This window comes from Diabrotica undecimpunctata, chromosome 7 (genome assembly GCF_040954645.1).
Source record: "Diabrotica undecimpunctata isolate CICGRU chromosome 7, icDiaUnde3, whole genome shotgun sequence".
In the NCBI taxonomy this organism is placed as follows: Eukaryota; Metazoa; Arthropoda; class Insecta; order Coleoptera; family Chrysomelidae; genus Diabrotica; species Diabrotica undecimpunctata.
In genome coordinates, this window is record NC_092809.1 from 3,583,903 (window position 1) to 3,610,281 (window position 26,379).

A 26,379-nucleotide genomic window follows, 5' to 3' on the forward strand; every position below is an offset into this window, starting at 1 on the left:
AGCCACAAATAGGCATACTAATAAAGAAAATGCAAGCACATGAAAAACTTTAAATTTAACAAAAGGGTGTGTTGTACAAAAAAGTTTGGGAACCCCTGTTCTAATATATACGTGAGAAAACTGATCGTATAAATTATATTAGGTGAAGAAATTGTATTTCTTGTACTTTATTAATTTATACCTTGAAAACTATTGATATTAAGTACTTCCTGATAGCTTTAATATGTGTCGACTATGAAAAGGCATTCGACACCGTAAATCAACAAAAAATGTTGGAAGCCTTGACAGAATGCCGAATTGACTATCCGTATATAAATATAATTAAACACATATACCAAAACGCAACAGCCAGTGTTAGAGTGGGTGATCGTCAAACCCAGAAATTCCCGATACAACGTGGAGTACGCCAGGGGGACACCATATCGCCGAAACTGTTCACTACGCTTTTGGAATGTATATGTAAAAGGGCAAAACTGACCGACAAGGGCATAAACATAAACGGAGAAAAGCTTAGCCATCTAAGGTTTGCAGATGATATTGTACTAATAGCTGATAGGATAGATGAGGCCAAAGAACTTTTAAATCAGCTCTACCTTTCCTCGCTAGAAGGGGGATTGAAAATAAATATATCTAAAACCCAGATGATGACAAATTTTGTAGTCAGCGAAGATATATGCGTAGGAACAAGATCCATAGACCAGGTAATGGCCTATAAATACCTAGGTTATGAGATTCGCATAGAAAAAGATAACCAAACCGTTGAGCTTCTCCGTCGTATAAGACTGACTTGGGCAGCCTTCAGCAAGCTGAACCATATTTTCAAATCGTCTGATATACCAATATGCCTTAAAAGAAAAACGTTTAATCAGTGTGTTTTGCCAGGGTTAACTTACGGTGCGGAAACGTTGACCATGACAAGGAGAACAGTTCAAAAGATCCGTGTGTGTCAAAGGGCGATGGAGCGTGCTATGTTGGGCGTTTCGCTACGAGACAAGATCCCAAATCGCCAGCTACGACAAAGAACAGGAGTGGCTGATGCAGTAGAGAGAGTAGCAACACTGAAATGGAACTGGGCAGGTCACGTGGCTCGAATGACAGATAATAGATGGAAAAAGCGAATACTGGAACGGAGACCAAGAGATGATGCCTACCGAAGCAGAGGTCGTCCACCAACACGTTGGACTGACGATCTAAAACGTTGTCATAGGAATTGGATGCAAGAGGCACAAGATCGAAATAGATGGAAAATTATGAGGGAGATCTATGTCCAGCAGTGGATAAGCGAAGATTGAATGATGATGATGACTTCCTGATAAGGTTTTGTGAATAGAACAAATATTATTTGATTCCCATCTTCTCAATAATCTTCAGAAAAATCAAAATATGTGTTAAATTTGTTAATATAAATTTGTCCAATTTAATAATTTTTACGTTTTTATTGAATTTTAAAATCATTATTATTTGAAATATTTCGGGGCTGTCCGGCCCCCCTGTACACCCACTTAGCTACGTCACTGTATAGTACTTACACAATATTTCACGATAAGGAACAATAATGAAATCTATTTATTGTTATGAAAATTGTACTGTAAAGTGTACCTACCGAGCAAACCTGTAGCATACCAATCCCAGGAAGTGTAGTATCCCTGCTATGAATCCGTTACCTTTATTTAAGGAATCTAATTTTCCTTTAGCGTTTGTTCTAAAGTAGAGAAAAGAGACTAAAAGACCACTGCAAAAGAAAAAAGTGTCCACACTGAATGTTCCGTTAGTCACTGTTTGAAAGAGGAACTCTTTCTGCACAATTCTTCTATATTCCATATTATCTAAACAAAAATATGATGTAGTTAACATAATAGTAATATTTAGGTTTTTAGTAATTTTAGGTATCTTTAAAATGTTTATAAAATCACAAAATACTAATTATATCTCACCTGAGTATTTAAAAATAACGATGCATGTGTGACCTAAAATAACCCAAGCCATGCTTATGGCTTTTAAACCGTGAATTACTGATATGGTATCGCTTCCAACAGTTTGGTCACAGATGTAGCTCATGTTTATCCTAACTGAGAATGATAATAACAGTTCCTTTAAAATAAATCCTAAAACAATTTAAAAATTTAAACTTAATTCAACAACCACACAGGATAAAGCGGGCGAACCACTAAGTTAATAATCTAGCTGTATTATGTGCTCAAATATTTTTGAGCCATTTTTATCTCGTTCATTCGACAGGACTATAGCGGGTTAATATGGTCAAAAGTGCCCCCGCACCAATCAGCAACGCGACTTGTGCTTTCAATAAAGCATATAAAAACATGACTTCATACAAATTTTTAGCTTCCCAGAGGCCATAGAACCTCTTAAATCTAAAAAAGAAGCTTTTTTCGACTTTATTTTTTTCTGGACTCAATTTTGCTTTACAAAATCTGAAAAAAATCATGAAGACGGATCTTTCGAATACAAAATATTCTGATTTTTTTCAAATTTTTATATTAAAAATTAAGCCTAAGAAAAATCAATGAAATTTTCAATAATTTCTTAGGTTATGTTAATAATTTTTGGCTAGAGGAAAGGCACCGAATTCGAGACAGGCGCATAATTTGAGACACCGTCGTATATTTGTGTACGATAGGGTGACATCTAGTGAAAATATTAAAAACTGATCATTCTGTGCAGTAGTGGTAGATCTGCTTTTAGTTGACGCTTAGTCGACGTTAATTTAGTTTACACATTAGACAAATTTTTTTCGGAATTCAAAAAACTTACAATACATCAAGGTAAGATGATTACATTTACTCCAATTATTTTTTTTTTGTTAATTTAATATTAGTTAATACATTTTATGCAAATTAAACGGTAATTGTGTGGCATACATAACCAACAAAAATGCGTTTTATTTTTAACGAAAAAATCCTAATTTGAGACACCTGTAGGTTCCAAATTTGACAGTGTGTCAAATTAGGACCCCGTGTAAAATTTTTATTTTTATGTGTTTTTTGTTTGTAGATGCCGCCAAAAAATAAAAAATGGAACGCAAATGATATGATGCGGGCTGTAAATACAGTAAGAAATAGAGAGATGGGCTATTTAAAGGCCTCAAAAGTTTTTGGAGTACCAAAAGGTACCTTAGAACGATATGTGAGATCAGACAAGGCTCCAGAAGAACTCGTCGGGATATCAATTGGCCGCCGACCTATTCTTCCTTTGAAATTAGAAAATGAGTTGGTTGAGTATGCCCTAACTATGGAGCAACGTTATTTCGGGCTAAGAGCGCGTGATATAGAACGACTGGGATTTCAACTTGCAATACGAAACTCAATACCACTTAGCGGAGTCAAAAAATCAGCCGGAAAGAAATGGTTGGGGCTCTTTCTGAAAAGGCATCCGAGACTTTTAATGCGTACTCCTCAGGGAATGTCATGTGCTCGAGTAAAATATTTTACTCCTGAAAATGTATCCAGGTTCTTTGACCTGTATGAACCAGAATATCTTAAGCTTACTAACCCTGCACAATGTATATTCAATATAGACGAAACGGACCTTACAATTGTTCAACACAAATATAGCAAAGTAATTTCCATGAGAGGGAAGAGGCAGGTTTCGTCACTTACTTCAGCAGAAAGGGGCAAGCTGATTACTGCTATTACATGTATGAATGCTGCATGAGTTTTCATATCACCATTAATAATCTTCCCTAGAAAAAATATGAAGACAGAGTTGATGCTAGGAACTTCCACTGGGGCTGTCGCAGAATGCCATGTAAACGTTCAGCTGGAGACCCCTTTCTTCTCGACCTTGATGGTCACTATTCTCATACGAGAAACGTTGCTCTAATAGATTTGGCCAAACAGAATCATGTGAGAATTATTTGCCTTTCACCACATTCTACATATAAAATGCAACCGTTAAATGTTGCTTTTATGGCACCGCTGAAAACTTACTACGCACAAGAAATAGAAAATGTGTCGCCTTATGCTGTTGCCAGTGTTTCTTGTAAAGCTGCGACGATGGAAATATCTTGCAATAGTTTCCGAAAAACTGGACTCGCCTACTCATTTATTTGTGCACATAACCTCAAAACTCAGTTGGTAATTCAACATTTTTCAACATTTTTTCTTCCACATTATCAAATTCCATTGTAAAAGGCCCGATTTAACTCTTTTATAAAGCTAAAATTCGAAAATACCACGTTTTTCTATCCTTTTAGCACTTTTTTTACCATACCTCAAAATCAGATAGTTAGATGTATGCTTTTCCATCTATTTTCTTACGGGCTGTGAATCGTTATTGTTAAAATAATCATTTTTAACTTACAAATTCTCAAATTGCGAAAAAATCGTGTTTTTCTAATATTTTCCCACTTTATTGGCTCATAACCTTAAAATCTAGTAGCTAAAATGATCGAATTTCCACGTGTTTTTGATCGCACCCTTCAATTTTGTTATACTACTGGTCTTTATTTTTTCTTATATAGTCAAAAACTTGAAAAAACCTGTTTCTACGCATTATAGATATATGGCAATTATAATATTCAACTCTAAACTTCAATTTGACCAATTACTTCGAGAATTTCAATACTACTCGAGATTTTCGATATTAACTCGCAATGTATTTCAGGACAAAGGGATGATATATCCCACAAAAAGTGACATGCGATTAAAAGCTCTAAAAACAATTGTTGAGGAAGGGTCAATCTTAAAGCTAATGGTTTTTTTCGAGTTTTGACTCTCTAAGAAAAAAAAGACAAGCGGTATAACAAAATTGAAGGGAGCGATCAAAAATACGCGGAAATTCGATCATTTAGCTACTAGATTTTAAGGTTATGAGCCAATAAAGTGGAAAAATATTAGAAAACACGATTTTTTCGCACTTTGAGAATTTGTAAGTTAAAAATGATTATTATTATTATATATTATTATAAATGATTATATAACCAGTTTTTGAAATAGCGTTAAATAATCGCCGCGAAGGTGTTAAGAACGGTGGTGAAATTATTAACAACGTCAGATACGCCGATGACACCGCAATAATGGCAGGGAGTCTAAAAGACCTTCAAACTCTGTTGAATGCTTTAAACAACGAATGCACTGAAAAGGGCTTAACAATCAACACAAAAAAACAAAATGGATGGTGGTCGGAAAAATTAATATCGAAGACTCAGTACTAAGATTAGATAACAAAATCCTGGAAAGGGTGGAACACTTTAGATATCTGGGTAGCTGGATTGACTGCAGGGTTGAAAGTGACGAGGAAATTTCGACCAGAATAGAACTCGCACGGAAAAACTTTATTAACTGGCGTTCTGTATTATGCAGTAGAAGTCTGTCGTTGACCACACATCTAAGAATATTGAAGTGCTACGTCTGGTCCACTTTGTTCTATGGATGTGAAACCTGGACAACAAAAATAAAAAATCTTAACAAATTAGAAGCGTTTGAGTTATGGTGTTACCGTCGCATGTTCAGAGTCCCGTGGACAGCACATATATCTAACGAACGCGTGCTAGAGACCGTGCACAAAGAGCGAACATTGATCAACATCATCAAAATGAGAAAGGTCCAATACATAGGTCATATAATGAGAGGACCTGAATATCGCTTACTTCGGTTAATTATTCAGGGCAAAATCGAAGGAAAACGTTGGGTCGGAAAAAATAAAAAGTCCTGGCTGCGTAACATTAGACAATGGACAGGTCGAATGGTCGAGGAACTGTTTCATCTAGCTGCCGACCGAGAATCATTTCATCAGCTTATCAATATGACGATAGCCAACGCTTGAATACAAGCACGGCATACAAAGAAGAAGAAGATTCATAGCCCGTTAGAGAATAGATGGAAAAGCATACATCTAACTATCTGATTTTGAGGTAGGGTAAAAAAAAGTGCGAAAAGGATAAAAACGTGGTATTTTCGAATTTTATCTTTATGAAAGAGTTAAATGGGGTCTTTTAAAATAGAATTTGATAATGTGGAAGAATAAATGTTGAAAAATGTTGAATTACCAACTGAGTTTTGAGGTTATGTGCAAAAAAATGAGTAAAAAAACGGTTTTTTTTTTATTTTTTGATGCTTTCCGATCAGAAATTGAAAAGAACGAAAAAAATACATAAAAAATTATTAACATAACCTAAGAAATTATTGAAAATTTCAATGATTATTCCTAGGCTCAATTTTCAATACACCTTCATGAATTTTTTCAGATTTTTTAAAGTAAAATTCCATGCAGAAAAAAATAAAGTCGGAAAAAGCTTCTTTAAGAAACCGAAAATTTTTTTAATAACATATATAAAACTGTAAAAGTGGAAAATATTTGCAATAAAACGTTAAATATTTTTTCCTAAACATTATGAAAAATCTCGTCTGTCTTGAACTGCCGCCTTCAAATTGTAATGTAGGGAGATGGCTCTATCTGAAGCAATGGTAGTATTTATCATCGCTTTGTACAACACTTTGGCAGATTACAACAAAATTTAATAGAAATGTTATCGGTTTGAACGTTGAACCGGTCATGAAACTTACAGAGTTACAGAATAGTAGATACTGCAATTTTTATTTTGAAGGTACGATATCATAAAATTTACACTCTATAAGTAATATATCTATAAAAAACCTATTTAGTTTTAAAAACCTATTTAGGCGTTTTTAGTTAATTATTTTAGTATTTATAAATAATAGTGTTCCTTGCATAACCAGTGGCGTACCCAGAATTTGTCTGAGGGGGCGGTTTGAAATTTTTTTATGCTTATTTCCAATAAAATAGTAATTAGATCTTATCTCTGTCATTGGCCCGGTTGGTGTTTCTCTTCTTCTTCTTTCTTTTTAATGAATGCTCGGATGTAATTGTGAACACTATTCCATCCCATTCCATGTGAACAAAGACAAAAATATATAGAGCAGCAATTAGACCGATGATGGCATACGGAGCGGAAGTAATGTGTCTTATGAAAAAAGATAAAGAAAAAGTAAGTATTATTAAAAGAAAAATTATAAGAATAAACAGACCAATAAAGCCAGAACAAGGAGAATATAAAATACTAATGAAGCATGAAGAAATATAAAGAGGAGGAAGAACATTTTTGTTATTTCCGACTAAAATATTACATAATACCAGATCATTTAATTTTTACCTATTAACAAAATTGTAATATAATTATTATGATGTACGAATTTAATGGTAATACGATATTCACAGATATAGCCGCAAGTACCTACATAATTTCTTTGTCGATAAAATTGTTTAGATAATATGATTTATTTGGTATATTATATTTCGACTGACACAGCAGAGCAGTTAAGTATTATACATAAAGATGTTAAAGATATATTTGCTTACTTGACCTACTAGTAAGCAGATAAATTATAGCGTATTTGATAAAATTACTGTTTATACAACTTGGCAACTCAGCCAATGGATATAATGATAGAAAACTGCAATTTATGTTAGGGTTTGAAAATATTACAGAGTCATCATGTAGAAATCTACAATTAAGTTAAAAAATTTACCACAGTAGCATGCTACAGTAGAGGATCAGAAACAAATTAATCGAGGGTGAAGATCAACCTTAAGAGGTTATGTGGCCTCTGGAAAGCTAAAAATTTGTATAAGGACGTGTTTTTATACTGATCGGTGCGGGGACACTTTTGACCATCTTATCCCGCTATAGCCTTTTTAATTTTATTATGAACCGAGCTTTAGTATGACCCACAGTTCAAAACAATTTTAATTTACTCCTATAACAACTTTTAAAATATACTTTAATATCAGGATGGGAATAGAATAAAACTATATACATACTTATAAGAGGTTCACGCGGTTTTGAAGGGTTGCTACTATTAATATCTATGCTACGGCTGTGATCATCATTGCTACAATTTGTAGTGTTATTGTTGTTCACTACATAAAGCCCTGCAAATACAAATATATACAAAGTTAAATGTTTTGTACGTGATCTAAAGCAAAAGCATTTTATTTATTTACATGATATTTACTTAGTAATCTAATATGCTTCCACCACATACTATGTTTGGTAAATAATTTACAACAATGATATATGAATGCAAATTTTTTACATGACGATATTAAGATAAGAAATATGAGATATGAAAAGAAGGATTCAAGCGTAAAACACGGCGTTTTATAGAAATAAAAAAACTTTAGAGATAAGAAGATAACCCGAAACACCACCGATAACCAGTAGTCTATGCTGCAAAAACATTTACATTAACAGCAAGAAAAGAAGAGCAATTTAAAATTTTTGAGTTTTTGAGAGAAAGATTATCAGAAAAATACTGGAACCAAAAAGGGAAAACAAAGAGGATGCAAGACAATGGATGAATCACGAAATACAACAATGGATGGGTCAAGAGAACATAGTTAAAGCAATGAAAGGACAAAGAGTTAGATGGTATGGACACAATGAGAAGAGAGAAGAGCAGTTGGTTAAGAGTTATAAAGGAATGAACACCACCAGGTAAAAGAACCAGAAACAGACCTAAACTGAGATGGAGACAAGTATAAGAAGACATTCTTCTTCTTTAAGTTCCATATTCTATCGAAGGTTAGAAATCATCATGGCTATGCGCACTCTGTTGACTGCCGCTCTAAAAACTTTTGCACTACTGCATTCAAACCATTCCCTTAAGTTCTTAACCCAGGATATTCTTCGTCTTCCCACATTTTGCTTTCCTCAGATTTTGCCTTGCATAATAAGTTGTAATAATGCGTATTTTTGCCCTCTCATCACATGTCCTAAGTACTCAAGTTTTCGTCTTTTGATAATTAATAATATTTGCGCCTCATTTCCTATCCTTCTAGTTACTTCCACGTTTGACATTCTTTGAATCCATGATATTCGTAGGATTCTTCTGTAACACCAAAATTCAAAGGCGGCCAACTTATTCAGATGGACGTGTTTTAGTGTCCATGCTTCCAAGCCATAAAGAAGAGTAGAGAACACGTAACATCGAAGCATTCTCAGGCGTAGTTCTAACCTTATATCCCGACAACAAAGAAACTTATTAAGTTTAATGAATGATGCACGTGCTATTTCAATGCGTGTCCTAATTTCTTTGGTTTGGTCTACATCTGATGTTATTCATGTTCCTAAGTATTTATACAAGGGAATGATTATACAAGGGAAAATCCAGGGCAAGAGAAGTGTAGGAAGAAGAAGAATCTCATGGTTGCGTAACTTGAGGGAATGGTACGGATGCACATCAATTGAACTATTCAAAGCAGCAGCATCTAAGATCATAATAGTCATGATGATTGCCAACCTCCGTCGCGGAGATGGCACGTGAAGAAGAAGTATTTATAGTTATTAACACTCTCAATTGCAGTATCTTCAATAGTCAGTTGAATATTTGCATGTGCAGATTTAGGTGCAGATTTAGTCATGATCGTGTATTTAGTTTTCTTTAAATTTATCTTCAGTTCGTACTCATGACAGCGTTCATTAAGGCGTTGCATTACGTTCTGTAAATCATTGTTGTTATCCGTCATTATTACTGTATCGTCTGCAAAACGTAAGTTATTCAAAACTTCTCCATTGATAGATATACCTTCCATTGAGTCTGAGAGCGCTTTTTGAAATACCGCTTCACTGTAGACATTGAAAAGTAGTGGGGACAGCACGCAACCCTGGCGGACTCCTCTCTGTATTTTGATATTTTGGGTGTATTGGTTGTCAACTCTTACTTTGGCAGTTTGATTCCAATATAAATTAGATATAATTTTCATATCACGACTGTCAATATTTTTGCTTTTAAATATATCTACAAGCTTTTTATGTTGAACCTTATCAAATGCCTTTTCAAAGTCTACAAAACATAAGTACATGTCCTGATTCATGTCCATGCATCTCTGAGCCAGCACATTCAAGCCGAACAAAGCATCTCTTGTACTCATACTATTTCTAAAGCCAAATTGTGTGTCACTAATTTCATATTCAAGAGTTTTAACAATTCTGCTGTGAATTATTTTCAAAAATGTTTTAAGTGTGTGACTCATTAAAGCTATTGTTCTGTGATCTGAGCAAGTTGTTGCACTTGGCTTTTTGGTAATTGCTACAAAGGTCGATTGCAGCCATTGTCTGGGAATTGTGGCAGTCTAAGGAGACAATAGGACTATGCAAATTAAAAATATAGAAAGGACAATCAAAGAAAGAGAAGAATAAAGAAAAGTAAACTGGTGGTGCACTTCCAGCTACACAATATGGTTTTAAAAAGGAATTTGGTACCATCGATGCAGTGACAGATATAGTTACTGACATCCAAATAAGTCTAACCATGGGCGTCCACAGCGAGGGGCAGGGGGGCAGCTGTCCCCCCTAAAGAGGACGAGGCGAGTGTAAAATTGGTTAATAAGCAATATATAAAAATACAAAGTTGTAACTTTATCTTGATTTTGAACGCAACTACTCTGTTTCTACATTCTAGCTGGGACGAAAAAACCACATAAACTTAACAAAACTTTAATGAAAATTTGAAATCTGCTATTATTTTATTTACCTAATATTGTTTAAATCTAAAAGCAACAGCAACCACCTCTGAATTCGTAGAGCCAAATATTTTAATGGCCTTATGAGTTCTGAGAATACATTTAGCTCAAACTGGAAGTATTTCCAAGCACAACTAATACTTAATTAATAAGTCCAAATATGCAATTCAACGAATTTTAGATTCTTTGAACTTTGAGCACAAGCTTTGTTCTGTCTATCTATCTAATTAGCCTTCTTCGGTCCATCTTCGGAGATAGGCCTCCCCAATCCTTTTCCATTCTTCTATGTCTGTTGCTACAGTCATCGACTTAGAGCCCACGTGCTTCCTGATATCATCTGCCCATCTCATTTGGGGCCTTCCTCTGCTTCGTTTATATACCCACGGTCTCCAATTTATAAGAAATTTTGTTCCATCGGTGGCAAATCTCCATTTTAATTTTGCAACTTCTTGTCTAACATCCCGCACTTTTGTTTTCTCTCTTATCCACTCGTTTCTCTTTTTATCCATTAGTCTTATGTGCAACATTTATCTTTCCATTACTCTTTGGGTTTTTATGATTTTGTTCATGTTTGCTTTTGTAAATGTCCACGTTTGAGAATCATAAGTGAGAACAGGGAGTACGCATTGATTGTATACTTTGGTCTTAAGATGCTGTGGATATCTTTGTTTTGACGAATATAGCTTAGTTTGCCAAATGCCACTCATGCCAGTCTAACTCGTCTTTTTATCTCTGCTGTTTGGTTTTCTTTGTTAAGTTTTATAGTTTGACCCAGATATATATAATCCTGAACTTGTTCTATTTCATCTTGTCCGATCCTTATTGTGATCTTCATCTGTATTTGTTATGATTTTGGTCCTGCTGTAATTCATATTAAGGCCTATCTTTCCAGCTTCTACGTCCAGTTCTTTCATTATTTCAAATAATTCTTCTTTTTTATCGGTTATCAATGCGGTGTGAGTAAAATATTGGAATAAAAAACACCTTAATAATGAGTTGGACAACTTCAACACCTTTGAACTGGTTCGAGCGTTCACTACTTTTTATCCGATAACAAAAAGATTGCTGGAAATTCTCGTAACATTGCCTTGTATTTGTGTACAGTTTAGAGGTCGTTCAACAGTCTTGGAAGAAAAAAACATGGTTGCGGAGTACAAACAATAGTCGAAGATCGCTTTAATGGGTTAGCTCTAATGAGCATTCATCGGAAACAACTATTATCACAAAAGGAAGAGTTTGTAGAGAAAGTTTTACAATTGATCCACGCAAATTGTTGTTTAAATAATAGTGTTTAAGAACAGACAATTTATCTTGCTTCACAAATCGAAGGCTTATCCAGGAGGAAATAAACTTGTTAAATTTGCATCATGTTTTTGTAAAAAACATTAAAAAAGTTTTTAAATATTCAAATTATATTTAGTTTGCTTCATTTTTGTATGAAGGCGTTAAGTTATAATTTTGGCTCCAAAAACGTTATTTTCAAAACTTTTCTGAGGGATACTCCTTCCTCTCAGTGAAGACTCTCAATTTACATCTATATTTATTATTGCTTATCTAACCAATTTTTTTATTTCTCAAATTTGCCACACCCTCCCTAAAATGAATAGAATACTGCGGATCCATGTTTTTGAATGTTAAAGGAGCCTACGACAATGTTGACTGGTTCATTTTACGGGAAAAGATGATACAATTACAAATGCCAGTAGAAACTGCTAATTCGTTAACCAAAACTATTGTGCGAAATAAAGCAGGATAATTGAGTTTATTTAAAAATCTTACCATTTTTTGCTTTTAAATCTGGCATAGCCATATCAAGCTGTTTACTGAAGTGGGAGAAATTTTTATCTTTCATATTACACTTTTTAAGATGCTCCAAATAGTAATCAAACGCCGTACCCACAATCAACATGAAAACAACTGCAACGGTGGTAACCCTAGAAGTAAAAGAATGTTCGTAAAAATATCAAATCTTACCACTTACCATCATGGCCAAAACAGGATGTCCACAAAAATGTGGTGTTATTTTTGTATATTGGTATTATCTAATATCTCTCCTAAGTGTCACGTTTAGGAGAGATATTGGATATTTGTACTCATAACAGTGCATCGCGGATAGTTTATAGTTGAGTCGTCAGAGATTTTACCTCTAAAAATCATGCGAACAAGCTGAATTTTGCTGAGAATGTCGATTTTGGGATCTCAAATAAGATAACACTTCTACCCTCCGGCTTCCTCCTAAAAGGCCCCCTCGTAGGTGTAAAAACGAGAAAAAAAAACGAATTTACAAAGTTGTAATCTAAAAAAAATATTTTAAACAATTAATGTTCTTTTTCTTCTTCTACGGCTCTACAGTCCAAATTGAGCCTTAGCCTTCTTTATTTTTTGCCTTCACCTTTACTTGTCTGGGGCTGAGCTGCTCCATACACGGACTCCTAAAAGGGCTTGTGCATCGCTGTTTACTGTGTCTTTCCAGCGCTTTATTGGCTTTCCAACCAGTCTCTTTCCCTGCATTGTAGCATTCAGTGCTCTTTTTGGTAGCCTATCTTCTCCCATTCTTATCACATGTCCGGCTTATTGCAATATTTGTATTCTAATGAAGTCTGTGAAAGTTTTAATGAAGAATGTTCAGAACATCGAACAATATCTTTAATGAGCCATCTACTAAAGATATTTATAAAAGTCATCCACAACCGAGTTTATCAAAAGTTGGATTCAGATATTAGTGATACACAGATGGGGTTCAGAAAGGGATTAGGTACTCGAGAAGCTCTCTTCGATTTTAATGGTCTTATACAAAGATGCCTAGACGTTAATCAGGAAGTACATGCATGGTTTATCGATTTTGAAAAAGCGTTTGACAGAGTACGCCATAATAAGCTAAGAAACATTCTTGAAAGAAAGGACATAGATAATAAAGATCTGCGAATAATCCTCAATCTATATTGGAATCAGAAAGCTAACATCAAAATAGAAAATAAAATATCACAAGCAATAGAAATACGTAGAGGAGTACGACAGAAATGCATTTTGTCACCGCTACTATTTAATGTTTATAGTGAAAGCATCTGTCAGGGAACCCTTTTGCAAGCAAACGAAGGAATCGTAATCAATGGAGAGGTTGTAAATAATATTCGATACGCAGACGACACTGTACTAGTTGCAAGAACAGTAGAAGAATTACAACGATTACTTACAAATATAAATATTGCTTGCAACAATTATGGCATAAATATGAATATCAAAAAAACCAAGTATATGATCTTCAGTGAGAACATGACCCAACCATCACATATTAGTATAAACGGCATTCAAATTGAAAAAGTATCAAGTTACAAATAGTTGGGTACTTCAATAAACGAGACTGGAGACCAAAACAATAAAATAAAAAAGACGTATTGAAATTGCCAGGGCCACCTTTAGACCAAGAACTACCACAGACATTACAAGACGGAGAAAACTTTGGATTAGGTCAAAAGATGTGGAACTTCCCGTGTATAAAGTACGTACAATTCATACTATAGTTATATCTTATATACAAAGTCTTACCCCTTTTAGGGAGAAGACGTGTATTAGATGTGTACTTTACAAAGTTTTTGTTTTCTTATGTTTTTTTTTGATAATTTTCCATAGGCCGAGAGAAGCAGAAGAACCTATCGAAGAGTTCTATAGAGCAACTTCAGTAAGACTGTCTAGAAGATCGACCAGAGCTTCGTTCAGAGGTGAAGCAAGATCCAGCATGTTGAACAGGGCGTCTATTAGATCTCGAAAATTATCGGAAGTTCCGGATAATAAGGTCTAATCTAGAGAAATATTTTTATTACATATAATAGACTGTGATTTCACTATTATTTTTCTTCCTAAAACGACACAGGACCGAGAATGTATCAATAACAAAATGAATATAAAAAGGCTTGTAAGATTCTGAATGTATTTGGTGATATGTTGGTTGCATAACCTACCGTTTAAAAACAAAAATGTATCACAATTATTCTTTTATTGGCAAATCTGCACTGAACAAATTTGTGACTATTGATTGACAGAATATATCTATTCTAATTGCATTGGCACAGTTCTGAAGCTGATGTTTTAATATGTATGGTTGCTTTTGGATTCGTTCTGTATTCCTGATTACAGTTTCCTTTAAAAAACTTCAATGTCCCAGAGAAACAATCGTTTATTTGACGTTTGTATCAAACTGTGTTTGTTGTAGGTCAAACATGACTTTATAGTAGTATCAAAAAAAAACTATAATTTAAACTTGTCTGTTTTGTTGTAAATTGATGTCAAATGCCCTTGTTTTTAATGGTCTTCGGTATGTAGTTTAAAGTTATTTGCCATAGATGGCGCTACTGTGTGTGTGTCGATGCAAGCTTGCAAATTGTTGGTCTATAGCCTGGACTGGAAAATTTTGGTTATCGCTTCTCGGCCTCTGGCTAAGATCAAAGTGTAGTATCTGTTCTTATCAGCTTAATATCTGATACGCCCCGCATGCGGGGCCAGTATATTAAACTGATTTTTGGAATTAGATGGAAGGTTAAGGGGCTTGCTCCACTTCTATCACGGGTTGGCCCGGTATTGCAGTACCACCGGGATCGGCCCACAAAAAGTAATCAAAACATAAATAATTATTTTTCATCGTGCCTGTTCTTCTAGCAATGTGTCCAAAACCAAAATACTGCAAATCTGTTGTATTTGTTTCAGCAATCTATTCTTTATTTTAAATTGTTCTAATATCGATACGTTAGGACATAAATACGCATTACTTCAAAATATAATGCAAGAAAAAATAGAAGGAAAACGGAATCCAGGCCGTAGAAGAATGTCATGGTTGAGTAATTTGAGAGAGTGGTTTGGCTGTACCATTAATGAACTCTTTAGGTCAGCTGTAAACAAGGTCAGGATAGCCTTGATGATTTCCAATCTCCGATAGGAGTGGCACAAGAAGAAGAAGAATGAAGTCTGACAGTGGTGCTTTCTTATAAAATTAATAAAGCTCGTTGTTGTATCGACTTCTGAAGATTCCGTTTTCCCTCACAGGTCCTAGGATTCTCCTCAGTACTTTCCTTTCGAATGTGTCGAGTTTGTTTTTGGATGTTTCTTTCAGGGCCCATGCTTCACTGTCATAGCATGCTATTGGCCGAATTAAGGTTTTATAGATTCTCATCTTTGTATTTCGGTGGACATTTTTAGACTGAAATATATGGGAGAGGGCAAAATAAGCTCTGTTTACCTACGTTATTCTCTTCCGTATTTCTTCATCTTCTTATCCATCGGCATATATTTCTACTCCCATGTATGTAAACTTTCCAATCGATTCAATGTCAATTTTCACAAAACATTATACATGAAGATGACATTGAAACAAGAAATGTTGCTGAGATAATTTTGAACAAAAATTTTCAATAGCACTTTTTTCTGTAGAATTAACCGTTCTCTCAGAGACAACGCTTGAATCGACCGGCGTTTTTGTAACGTGCGCGAAATCAATTTTTTAAATATAAATTGTATCAACTTGATGGTAAAAATTCGATATCTTTTGATCAGAGTTTTTTATCGACAAAAATTAAGATGCGTTTTAAAGTGCAGATTTCGTATGCAATTTTTCTAGTTTGCCGCAAATAAAGTCAGTTTCTATAAAGCTGTTAAACTTTTTTGCATCTTTTAGGGGTTCCAAAATTGACATCTTCAACAACATTCAGCTTGTTTGTATGATTTTTAGAGTTTCAGTGGCATTTTCGTCTGTGACGACTGGAGTGTTCAGAAAAAATTAAGTTCTAACTAGAAAAGTCCAATACTCTTCCCAAAGGCGCTCTAAATCGATAAACTTTATTCCTACCCTAAGGCAATGAAAGTGGAATCTGTCCAAAAATTATATCTATTGTGTTCAGATCTAACTTGCTCCACTTTTACAGTAATATTAGCAGCAGACGATGACGTTTCTTCCATAATTTTTTGAGCGTCATTAGCAGAACAAGCATGTGGCAAACATAATCCGATGTGGAGAATTCTTTCCTGAAACATAAAATTTATAATTAGGTATACAATTTAAGGATCAAAAGAATTAAATATTACAATCTCATCTCAGAAAACTAAAACAATAGTAATCAGCAGAGAACCAACCAGATGTAAAATAAAAATTGATGGCATCAGTATTGAACAAGTAATGGAAATAAAATACCTGGGAATTACATTGTCCAGCTATGGAGATATGGACAAAGAAGTGAGAGATCAAGTACAAAAATCAAATAAACTGGCAGGATGCCTTATTAACACTATGTGGCAAAACAGACACATTAACACTGAGATGAAGTCAAGAATTTATAAAGCCAGTGTAGGACCAATAATGACATATGCCTCAGAAGCAAGACGTAACGTCTAACTAGACAAAATGTAACGTACAGTATATGAATGAATGGACACAAAATAGAAAAAAAGAATGGAATTACCAAAAAGATGGAGGCAACCTTCCATACAGGTATTAATCCACGAGTGAACAAGCAAAATTGCTTAATCAGCTGATCTTTTTAACTACGAAAACTGGAAATAAGAGAAGGAATGATAAATGAAGTTGACGAAAACTTGAAAACCACGAGTGGAGAAATTTTTAAATGGTAAAAATAAATAACAGAGAATGTGGGAAAATGGAAGGCAAATAAAACATGGGCTTTGATAAAAAAAGACAAACCAAAATGTAAAAATCTAGAGAACATAATCCGCAGATACAGAAAAAATATATAATGAAAATTGCGAGAAAATTGAACAACTAAAACACAAATATGACAGATGTACACAAGAATTAACGAAACGGTAAACACAATTTTTTATACGGATTATTAATATAGAAATAAATATATTTATTGAGATAAATAGTGATAAATAGATCTTCTTCTTATGGTCTCCTATTCAATTAATGGATGTTTTCAATTACGTCGGCAAATTTTTGTCTATTCTCTGTTGTTCTTATTAGATCTTCATGTAAATCCATTCAATGTCGTATATTTCGGATCAAAGACATTTTTTTCTCCCAACTCCGCGTCTTCTCTCAATTTTGCCTAATAATGGTTAGGAGTTAAGGAAGAAAATTTCTGATTCCTTAAAAAATGTACAATGTATGATATTGTGTAAACTTTGTTGGTATTAAGTAGCTATCTTTCTTTGCTTATAGTTTTATTTTTTTGTCTTAAGTCCATGATCTCTTGCGTTATCCATTCTTGTTTTCTGTTGTTTTTCGTGAACCCGATGTCGTCTTCTTTTATCTTTATTATTTTCGTTTTTAGAGCAGTCCATGTTACTTCAACGTCTGTCTATACCAAGTTCTCTGGCATTTCTATTGCTTTCTCAACCTTGAGAAAGAAATTTATCAGAAAGATTACACTCTCATTCTTCTTCTTCAAGTGCCATCTCCGCGGCGGAGGTCGGCAATCATCATAGCTATTCGGACTTTTGAGACGGCTGCTCTGAAAAGTTCATTTGATGTACATCCGTACCACTCTCTCAGGTTGCGCAGCCATGACATTCTACGCCTCCCTATGCTTCTCTTTCCTTGGATCTTTCCCTGCATAATCAGTTGGAGCAAGGTGTATTTCTCTCCACGTGTAATATGTGCGAAATATTTTAATTTTCTTGTTTTTATTGAATTTAAAATTTCCATTTCTTTGTTCATCCTTCCCAGAACCTCTTTGTTTGTGACGTGTTCTGTCCATGATATTTTCAGAATTCTTCTGTACACCCACAGCTCAAATGATTCCAGTTTTTTCATTGATGTCGCATTCAAGGTCCAAGATTCCATTCCATAAAATAAAGTCGAAAAAACATAGCACCTCGCCAACCTAACTCTTAGTTCCAGTTTTAAATCCCTGGTACATAGAACTCTTCTCATTTTGTTGAAATTTGCTCTAGCCTTTTCTATTCTTATTTTTATCTCCTGATTGTAATCATTTGTGGAGTTAATCATTGTTCCCAGGTATGCATATTTGTCCACTTGTTCGACGTTGGTTTCGTTTATTAGAAGATTCTCGTTATTTCTTTGAGTTTTCGATATTCTCATAAATTTCGTCGTCTTGACATTCATTGTTAGACCATACTCTTTTCCATACTCTGCTATTCTGGTCACCAGTCTCTGAAGATCTTCACTGTTTTCGGCTAAGATCACAGTGTCGTCCGCATATCTAATGTTGTTAATGGGAACTCCATTTACCTTTATTCCAGCTGTTTCACCCTCAAGAGCTTTTTTCAGGACCTCTTCAGAGTAGGCATTGAAAAGAATTGGCGACAATACGCATCCCTGTCTTACTTCACATCTAATTTCAATTTCTTCTGACAGCTGTTCGTTAACACGTACTTTTGCTCGCTGTTTATAGTATAAATTTGATATGATCCTGAGGTCGTTGTAGTCAATCTTCTTTGATTTCAGGACATTCATTAAATGTTTATGTCGTACTTTATCGAATGCTTTATTATAGTCAATTAAACATGCGTATATATCTTGATTGACGTCCAGGCATCTTTGTATTAGTATATTAAGTGAAAAAAGAGCTTCACGTGTTCCTAGACCTTTGCGAAAACCAAATTTTGTATTATTAACGTCTATGTCCAGTTTGTGATATATTCGGTTATGGATGACTTTAAGTAGTAACTTTAGCGTATGAGACATTAAGTTAATGGTGCGGTAATCGCTGCATTCTCTTCCGTTTTTCTTTTTAGGGAGACAAATAAAAATAGATGTTAACCACTCTTTGGGTAATACGCCTGAACTATAAATTTGGTTCAAGAGTGTCACTAAAACATCAATGTGCTTCTCATCTAGAATTTTTAGGATTTCTATAGGAAGCATATCAGGTCCAGGGCTTTTCCCGCTCTTCATTGTTTTTAATGCGTGCAATATCTCTTCTTTTGTAATATATGGACCTATTTCTTCTGACGTAAGTTCTATGTGCTCCAGATCTCCTCTTTCATCATCGAACAATTCATCGATATATTCTGCCCATCTTTGTATTTTCTCGTCCGTATGTGTTATAGCAGTACCGTGTCTATCCAGAATTGCACAAGTGGGAGTTTGTTTTCAACCATTTATGTCGTCATGATTACAGTATTGCACTTTCAAGCTGGTCCAGGATCATTTTTTCTGCGCCTTGAGCCATGAAGGGATAGGAAATAGGTAATTAGATTTTGGAAGGACAGAGCTATGGGACATGATTTTTCTCAGTAAAGACTTGAGAGCAAAGCATGGCTCGCGCGGTCAGAGTCGCTTCCCTAAAGTAGGCCTATTCTTTACCAGGATCATAGAAAAGTATCTATCCACTACCCAGGTAGTGTATCAAGACAGTGTTGCTAAAATCCAAGCTAGTGAAATGAGATTTTTTTAAAAAGTAAAAGGCATTGCAAGATTTAATAGACAAGAAAATAAGACATAAGATAACATAAACACAGAATTGATTAACTTAAAAAAACTCAAAATTAAAAGGAGGAAGCAGTATAGAACACTCCTTGACAATATGAGGCAACGTTTAATATTCATCCCTAATTGGTTCTTAATTCTTCCATGCATAGACACTGAATATCAAATAACTAATATACTAGAAGACCTACAAGATGAAAAAGATTCTTTTCATTTCAAACTGTGTCACAAAATTTTTATTTCTTATAATTATTTTCATGAAATCAGATTCTGTGAATACATATTTGATCTAAAAATGTTATATTTTTTACTTTTATTGAACTAAAACAATAAAAAATCTATATTTTATCATTTTACATTATTACCTCTGTAGTAAAGCTAGAGTTGAGATGCAATCTGAGTTTGAAAAAAGAAACTGGAAAGGGAGGTCCATTGATATACATTACTGGTCCTGGTATATACCCCATCGTTAAACCAGGGCTTTGTGGTTTCAGAGACGCTTCGGCAGCTCTTGCTGATCTGGAGTGATTCTGAAAAGGCAAATAAATAATGAGAAATAAATGGTAATTATTTAAAACGTAAGTATAAAAATCTTAATTTTTTTACATAACATAGTAAAGTACTGTGTAATTGCGATGTAGATTATATGAGACTGTATAGTTATACTTATTTTAATATGTATTTTTTAAAACCCTAATACATTCTCATTTGAATTCTGATATAGAAATTCATACTTCAAAGGTTGGTTAGTATTTTAAAAGCAATATATTTTGCAGGATCAAATTATTGACCTATTGGCTTATTTAAGATATTCCTTGGGTTGGCAACCTGTCAAGTAGGAGATTAGGACATGGCTTTACTTACTTCTTCTTCTTCGGGTGCCATCTCCGCTACGGAGGTTGGCAATCATCATAGCTATTTTAATTTTTGAGGCAGTAGCTCTAAATAATTGTTTTGAGCTGCATCCAAACCATTCTCTCAGGTTCTTAAGCCATGAAATTCGTCTTCTTCCGATGCTTCTTCTGCCATCTATCTTTCCTTGCATTATGAGTGGCAGGATGCCATACTTCTCGCCCCGCATCACTACAGTATCTCGTCCGAGATACTGTAGCTTTCTTTCTTTAATTATTGTAAGTTCAACTTCCTTCTCTTTACCTATTCTTCTAAGTACTTCATTGTTCGTAATTCTATCTACCCAGGAAACCCTCATAATTCTTCTATAGGTCCACATTTCAAAGGCGTTATGTCGTCTCATTGTATCTAGATTTAACGTCCATGATTCCACTGACTTTGATTTCTGCAGTGTAGTCATTATTTTCTGTTATAAATGTTCCTAGGTAAGTGTACTTTTTTACTCTTTGTTGTTTTTTCAAATTTTCATAAACTTCGTCTTTTTGATATTGAGCGATAGTCCGTACTTTCTACTGCACATTACTATTTTACTTATGAGTATTTCCAGGTCTTGTAAACTATCGGCTATTATTACTGTATCATCTGCATATCTAATGTTGTTAACTAAGACTCCATTTACTCTTATGCTAACTGTTTCATCTTCCAGAGTTTCTCGAATTACCTCTTCAGAATAAGCGTTAAATAATAGAGGTAATAGTTGCAGCCTTGCCTGACTCCTCTCTTTATTTCCATTTCTTCAGATGTCTCTCTTTCAATGCGTACTATTGCTCGCTGATTATAATAAAGGTTTGTTATTAGCCTTAAATCTCTTTCATCTAGGTTTTTATTTTTTAGAATTTCCATGAGTCGGTCATGTTTTACTTTATCAAACGCTTTATTGTAGTCTATAAAACAGACGTAAAGAGGACGGTTAACATCCAAACATCTCTGCGTCAGCACGTTGAAGAAGAATAGTGCCTCTCTGGTACCCATACCATTGCGGAACCCATATTGTGTGTCACTAATATCTAGCTCCAGTTTAGAGTGAATTCTGGCGTGGATAATTTTCAACAGAATTTTCAAGGTATGTGCCATTAAGCATCCGGCTAGTTCTTTGACTTTTTTACGTAGATTAAAGTTGTCCTATCTGTTTTGCAGTACTTCTATTTCTTTACATTTTTCAGAGAAGTAGGTTTCTTTAGCCACCCTTATTTTTCTTCTTATTTGGTTTTGAAGCTGTTTATAGCGGATTGTATTGATGGTTTTGTTTTTTCTCCTTTCATTCATAAACTCTAGAATTTCCTCGGTCATTCACTCTTTTTTCTTACATTTGGTTGTTGTAAGTACTTTCTTACTTGGCTCCAATATAGAGGTTTTAAAGAATTGCAAATGCTGCAATTATTTCTTGGGTTTCTATCTAGATTTGTGTTGATTTCGTGTTTCAGATTTACTTTTGTTTCTTCTTTTTTAGTTGAAATTGGAACCTAGCAATAAGAAAACTGTGATCAGAGGATACGTCTACTCCTGGATATGCCTTTACTGCCTGAATTGTGTTTAGATATCTGTGTTTTATTAGGATGTAGTCAATTTGATTTCTGACGATTTTGTTGTCTTTGTCAGCTGGCGATTTCCATGTATAAGGGCATCGCTTAGGTCATTTAAAAAATGTATTTGCGGCTATAACATTATGCTCCTGGCAAAATTCTATTCGGCGATCTCCTCTGTCGTTTCATTCACCAAGCCCATATGGTCCTACATTAGGGTAGCACTTTCCTTCGCCAATTTTTGGCGAGATTTTTCCGACATCGGAACGAAGCCTGTTACTGATCTCGTTACTTTTTCACTGAGGATCATAGCAACTCCATATCTGTGTTGAGTGTCGCTGCTTCCAGAGTAATAAATTCGTCCATTGCTTATGCTTTACTTACTACTTTACTTTATTAATAAACAACATTCTGGCGATTTTCCGGAGCGAAAATGACAAACCTAACCTCTCCATTCAAAATAATGAAAAAAATACACCAAAAATATTTATTTAAAAGTTTGCCAAAAATTACACACATAACCTAAATTTTTATTTTTTTGTTTTATAGGGGACCCCTAGGGCCACCTAGGAAGCTAAATATTTGGCTAAAGGAGTTTATAAATATGTACTTTCGAGCGCTTAATCCCAAATAAAAATCCAGCCGAGTGCAGATTTTACCATCTTATCCAGCTATAGCCTTTATCATTAATTCAAAGATAGGAAGTACTTAACATATTGTGATGCTAGAATTTTCGCTAGTTATTCTGGCGGAAAAAAATTTATTTTACGTTTAGAGCTTCTGTACCAATCGATCTGACGAGTCCTGCTAGGACGAAATACGTATAAGCGAGCATGCACTATACGTGAAATCAGACTTAACTGTTTTATCTTTGTTTACTCTTTATGAGTATAAGAAAGTAGTTCACGAAAGGTTCTTGCTTAGATGAATCGATATGTTGTGGAATGCAATTTTAGATACCCAATGTCAGTATTTTCATCGTTTTGCCATGTAATTTATAGAAGGTTCAGATTTAAGCAAAAAAGTTTGGATTCCACAAGCAATCTAAAGGCCGGTTTTCACGCTACGTCTTATTGTACGTTTTGTTGGATAGGACAAATCCTATACAATAAAACGTGGCATGTAAACAGCAAAACGTACGTCTTGTCGAATCGAAATGAAATCCAAGGTCAGATCGTAGAAATGATGGGAGAAGCATAGTTTTGAGAGAACTGATAGGATAAAACGTTACGTGAAAATACATGTTCAGACAAGTCGTCCAATCTTGACTTATTTGACGACTAGTTCCACTGTAGTTCGTTTCATTTTTCCCAAAAAAAGCCTAATAATGTCAGATTTGCGGCAATGCACCCACGATTTTCTCGGGGAATTTATTGAATTGTATAAAAGTTTTTAAGTAGTTATGTTTTAAAACCAAGTAGATTGCATCACAGGTTTCAGGAATTATTTGGCTTAACGCTAGTTTGGATATTATGATTGTGAACTCCAAGTCCTTGACGCTGCGTCCTGTTGTAAGATATCTCAGAGTTGTCTTATTGTCTTATTTCAATATGTATGGTGTTACCAACTCTAGCAATTGACAATAGGCTGAGGTGTCCATTCGCAAATAATTGCGCCAGTCATCTGGTTCGCCTCTTTTAGTAACGAGACGTGGGAATACTGGCTTCTTTTTAGAAGCCCACTCTCTTGACCATCTTGTCTTTTCCCTCTTCATCCTCTTTTTCCTCAGTCGTAGTATCTTTATAGTTGAAAAAATAAAAGAAAGCAGCCGTGTTTCCTCCATAATAAAAAAAAACACTAAACAAACTTCACACAACTCAAGACTCTGAATTAGAAATGAGGTAGAAAACGGAAGGAAAAACGTAGTTTGTATACACTGGACAAAACGTACATTTTGTCGTACGTTTTATATGACCCACAAAACGTTCAATAAGACGTAGTGTGAAAACGGGCCTTTAGGATTTCTACATTTTTTGATTCCAAATAAAGTAGCTTACAATCCACATATCAAAATAAAGGTTTAAAATAAGATAAAGGAAAAAAAATACATTACAAATATATTTCGGAAACCAAATTGTGTATTAGGATTAGTATTAGGCTGGTTTTTTATATAATTTAATAAAATTATATTAGAATGCATTTTATTTGCATTAGTCACAAAAACAATGCATGTACTATTACCAGTAGGTAAAGGTCAGATTCTGCAATGAGTAATTCGTATTAAAAATGTAATAATGGGTTATTTTGCTGTTTATATCACATTGCCTTACAGTTACATAAGTTGGTTAAAAAGTTTCTTGTGTATTCATTAAGTGTATTTCAGAAAGAAGATTTTAATGTTAACAACTCCATCAATTAAGCGATTTTATTAAATCTGTTTTATTCAATCTGTGGGTTTTCACCCATTAGCGATCATGTAATCACATACTCGTATAATTAAGCAACGAAATTATAATGGAAATATGTATATTATTAAAAGTAGACGATTAAGGCTCCACCTTCGTAAATTTTATACCAGTGATCATCTTATGGTACTGTTTCTAATGGTACAATTTAATGGTCACTCGCAGACTTTTGAGCGAGCTAGCTTGTAAACAAATTATGTGTACTCACAGTAGCTTGTACACTAGTGGCTAATAGCATTGGTGTTAAAGTCTTCTTCCCGGGATCATTTTACTCCTGCAAAACTATCATTCCGGCTTTACAACCCTGCTTCTGTCCTAGCCTCCTCAAGAATTTCTCTCCAGTCGTCCCTATCCATTGCCTTTCTCCGCAAAGCACGTATTCCCATATATCTCATGTGTCCTCAATGTTATCAAGGAACCTTGTTCTGGGTCTTCCTCTTCTTCTCCTATCCATCTCAGACGTCCTGTCTTAATATCTTTTCCGATATCAGGTTCCTGGTATATTCTATACAGTTCGAAGTTGTATCGTCTTCTCCACACTCCATTGTCATTTGATTGAGCCCAAAAAATAGCATCTCCTAGCTGTGAAAATTGTGCGGTTTATCTCTGCGGTAGTATTATTTTCTGTGTTAAAATAAATAAAAATAAGGTAGCAAAGCTAGAGAAGAAGTCACTTAGTAGCTGCTACTCTGTATTTTTTCCAGAACAAAAACAACAACTAGTAAGGAATATCCTAGATTTTGAAAGTAGGATGTATGGATTCACCTTGCGTGATTTGCGACAATTAGCGTATCAGCTTGCTGAACACATATCTGCCACATCTACACATAAACTGCCACACAAGTTTGCCCATATCGAAAAAGCTACTGGTAAAGATTGGTTGGGATGTCCTGAAGCGACCTAAGCTGCTAGAGCAAAAGCCTTCAACGAACTGATTGTGACAAAGTTCTTTAATCTATTTTAAGAGACATTTATGCAACAAATAATTATGCTCCTCACCAAGTGTATTACGTAGACGAGACTTCGATTTTTACTGTTTATGGGTAAAATTCAAGAATATATATGTATAAAAGCTTGTAGCAGGCCGTTTCAGACCCACAGCTTACTAATGTCTTTCATCTTCTTCTGTCTCTAGCTTCTTTCCTTCAATTTTTTATCTTCTTTTCTTGTAGATCTTCCGCAACTGCTTCCCTCCATCTTCTCCTCGCTCTACCTCTTTTCCTCTCATCTTCCGATGTTCTCCATGCTATATTCTGTAAATCTCTACTGTTCTCCATTCTAACAAAATGACCTAGCCATTGCAATCTTCTAGCTTTGACAAAATCGCTTATTCTCCCTTCGCCGATATTTCATAAATTTCAGAATTTGTTCTTCGCTCCTATCCTATTTCTGTCAACTTTCATCCAACATTCCTCTTAATATTCTTCGTTTCCTTATTTAAAATTATTATATTAATTTCCTTATTATATTAAAATTATTTCCTTTTTGTTTTAGTGTCTTTGTTAACACCCATACGTTAGAGTAGGTCGCAGGATAGTTTTATACAGCCTTATTTGTGTATTTCTCGATACCTCTTTCAATTTTATTATTCTTTGCAAACTGCCTGCACACCTGTTTTCTTTTGCTATTCGTAGATCTA

At 34.6% G+C, this 26,379-nt stretch overlaps 1 protein-coding gene, 1 long non-coding RNA gene and 1 other non-coding gene across 4 annotated transcripts in view; 2 read left to right on the forward strand and 1 right to left on the reverse strand.

Annotated features, from left to right (window-relative positions):
* The window catches only part of LOC140444907 (nose resistant to fluoxetine protein 6), a 95,193-nt gene that overhangs the window by 15,344 nt on the left and 53,470 nt on the right, over positions 1-26,379 (reverse strand). The window contains exons 3-8 of one of the 2 annotated variants that reach the window (XM_072536593.1): positions 20,266-20,430; positions 16,340-16,515; positions 12,283-12,437; positions 7,801-7,911; positions 1,935-2,105; positions 1,604-1,826 (exon numbers count right to left, since the gene is read on the reverse strand). In XM_072536593.1, coding sequence (XP_072392694.1) covers positions 1,604-1,826; positions 1,935-2,105; positions 7,801-7,911; positions 12,283-12,437; positions 16,340-16,515; positions 20,266-20,430 — 1,001 coding nt within the window. The remainder of the gene's footprint in view (positions 1-1,603; positions 1,827-1,934; positions 2,106-7,800; positions 7,912-12,282; positions 12,438-16,339; positions 16,516-20,265; positions 20,431-26,379) is intronic. The other variant, XM_072536594.1, reaches the window with a different exon arrangement.
* LOC140444909 (uncharacterized) lies at positions 13,926-15,078 on the forward strand. The gene is made up of 2 exons (XR_011951348.1): positions 13,926-14,002; positions 14,134-15,078. It is a non-coding gene; the product is annotated as an uncharacterized lncRNA (long non-coding RNA).
* LOC140447076 (U2 spliceosomal RNA) lies at positions 14,918-15,109 on the forward strand. Its single transcript, XR_011951574.1, has one exon. It is a non-coding gene; the product is annotated as a U2 spliceosomal RNA (small nuclear RNA).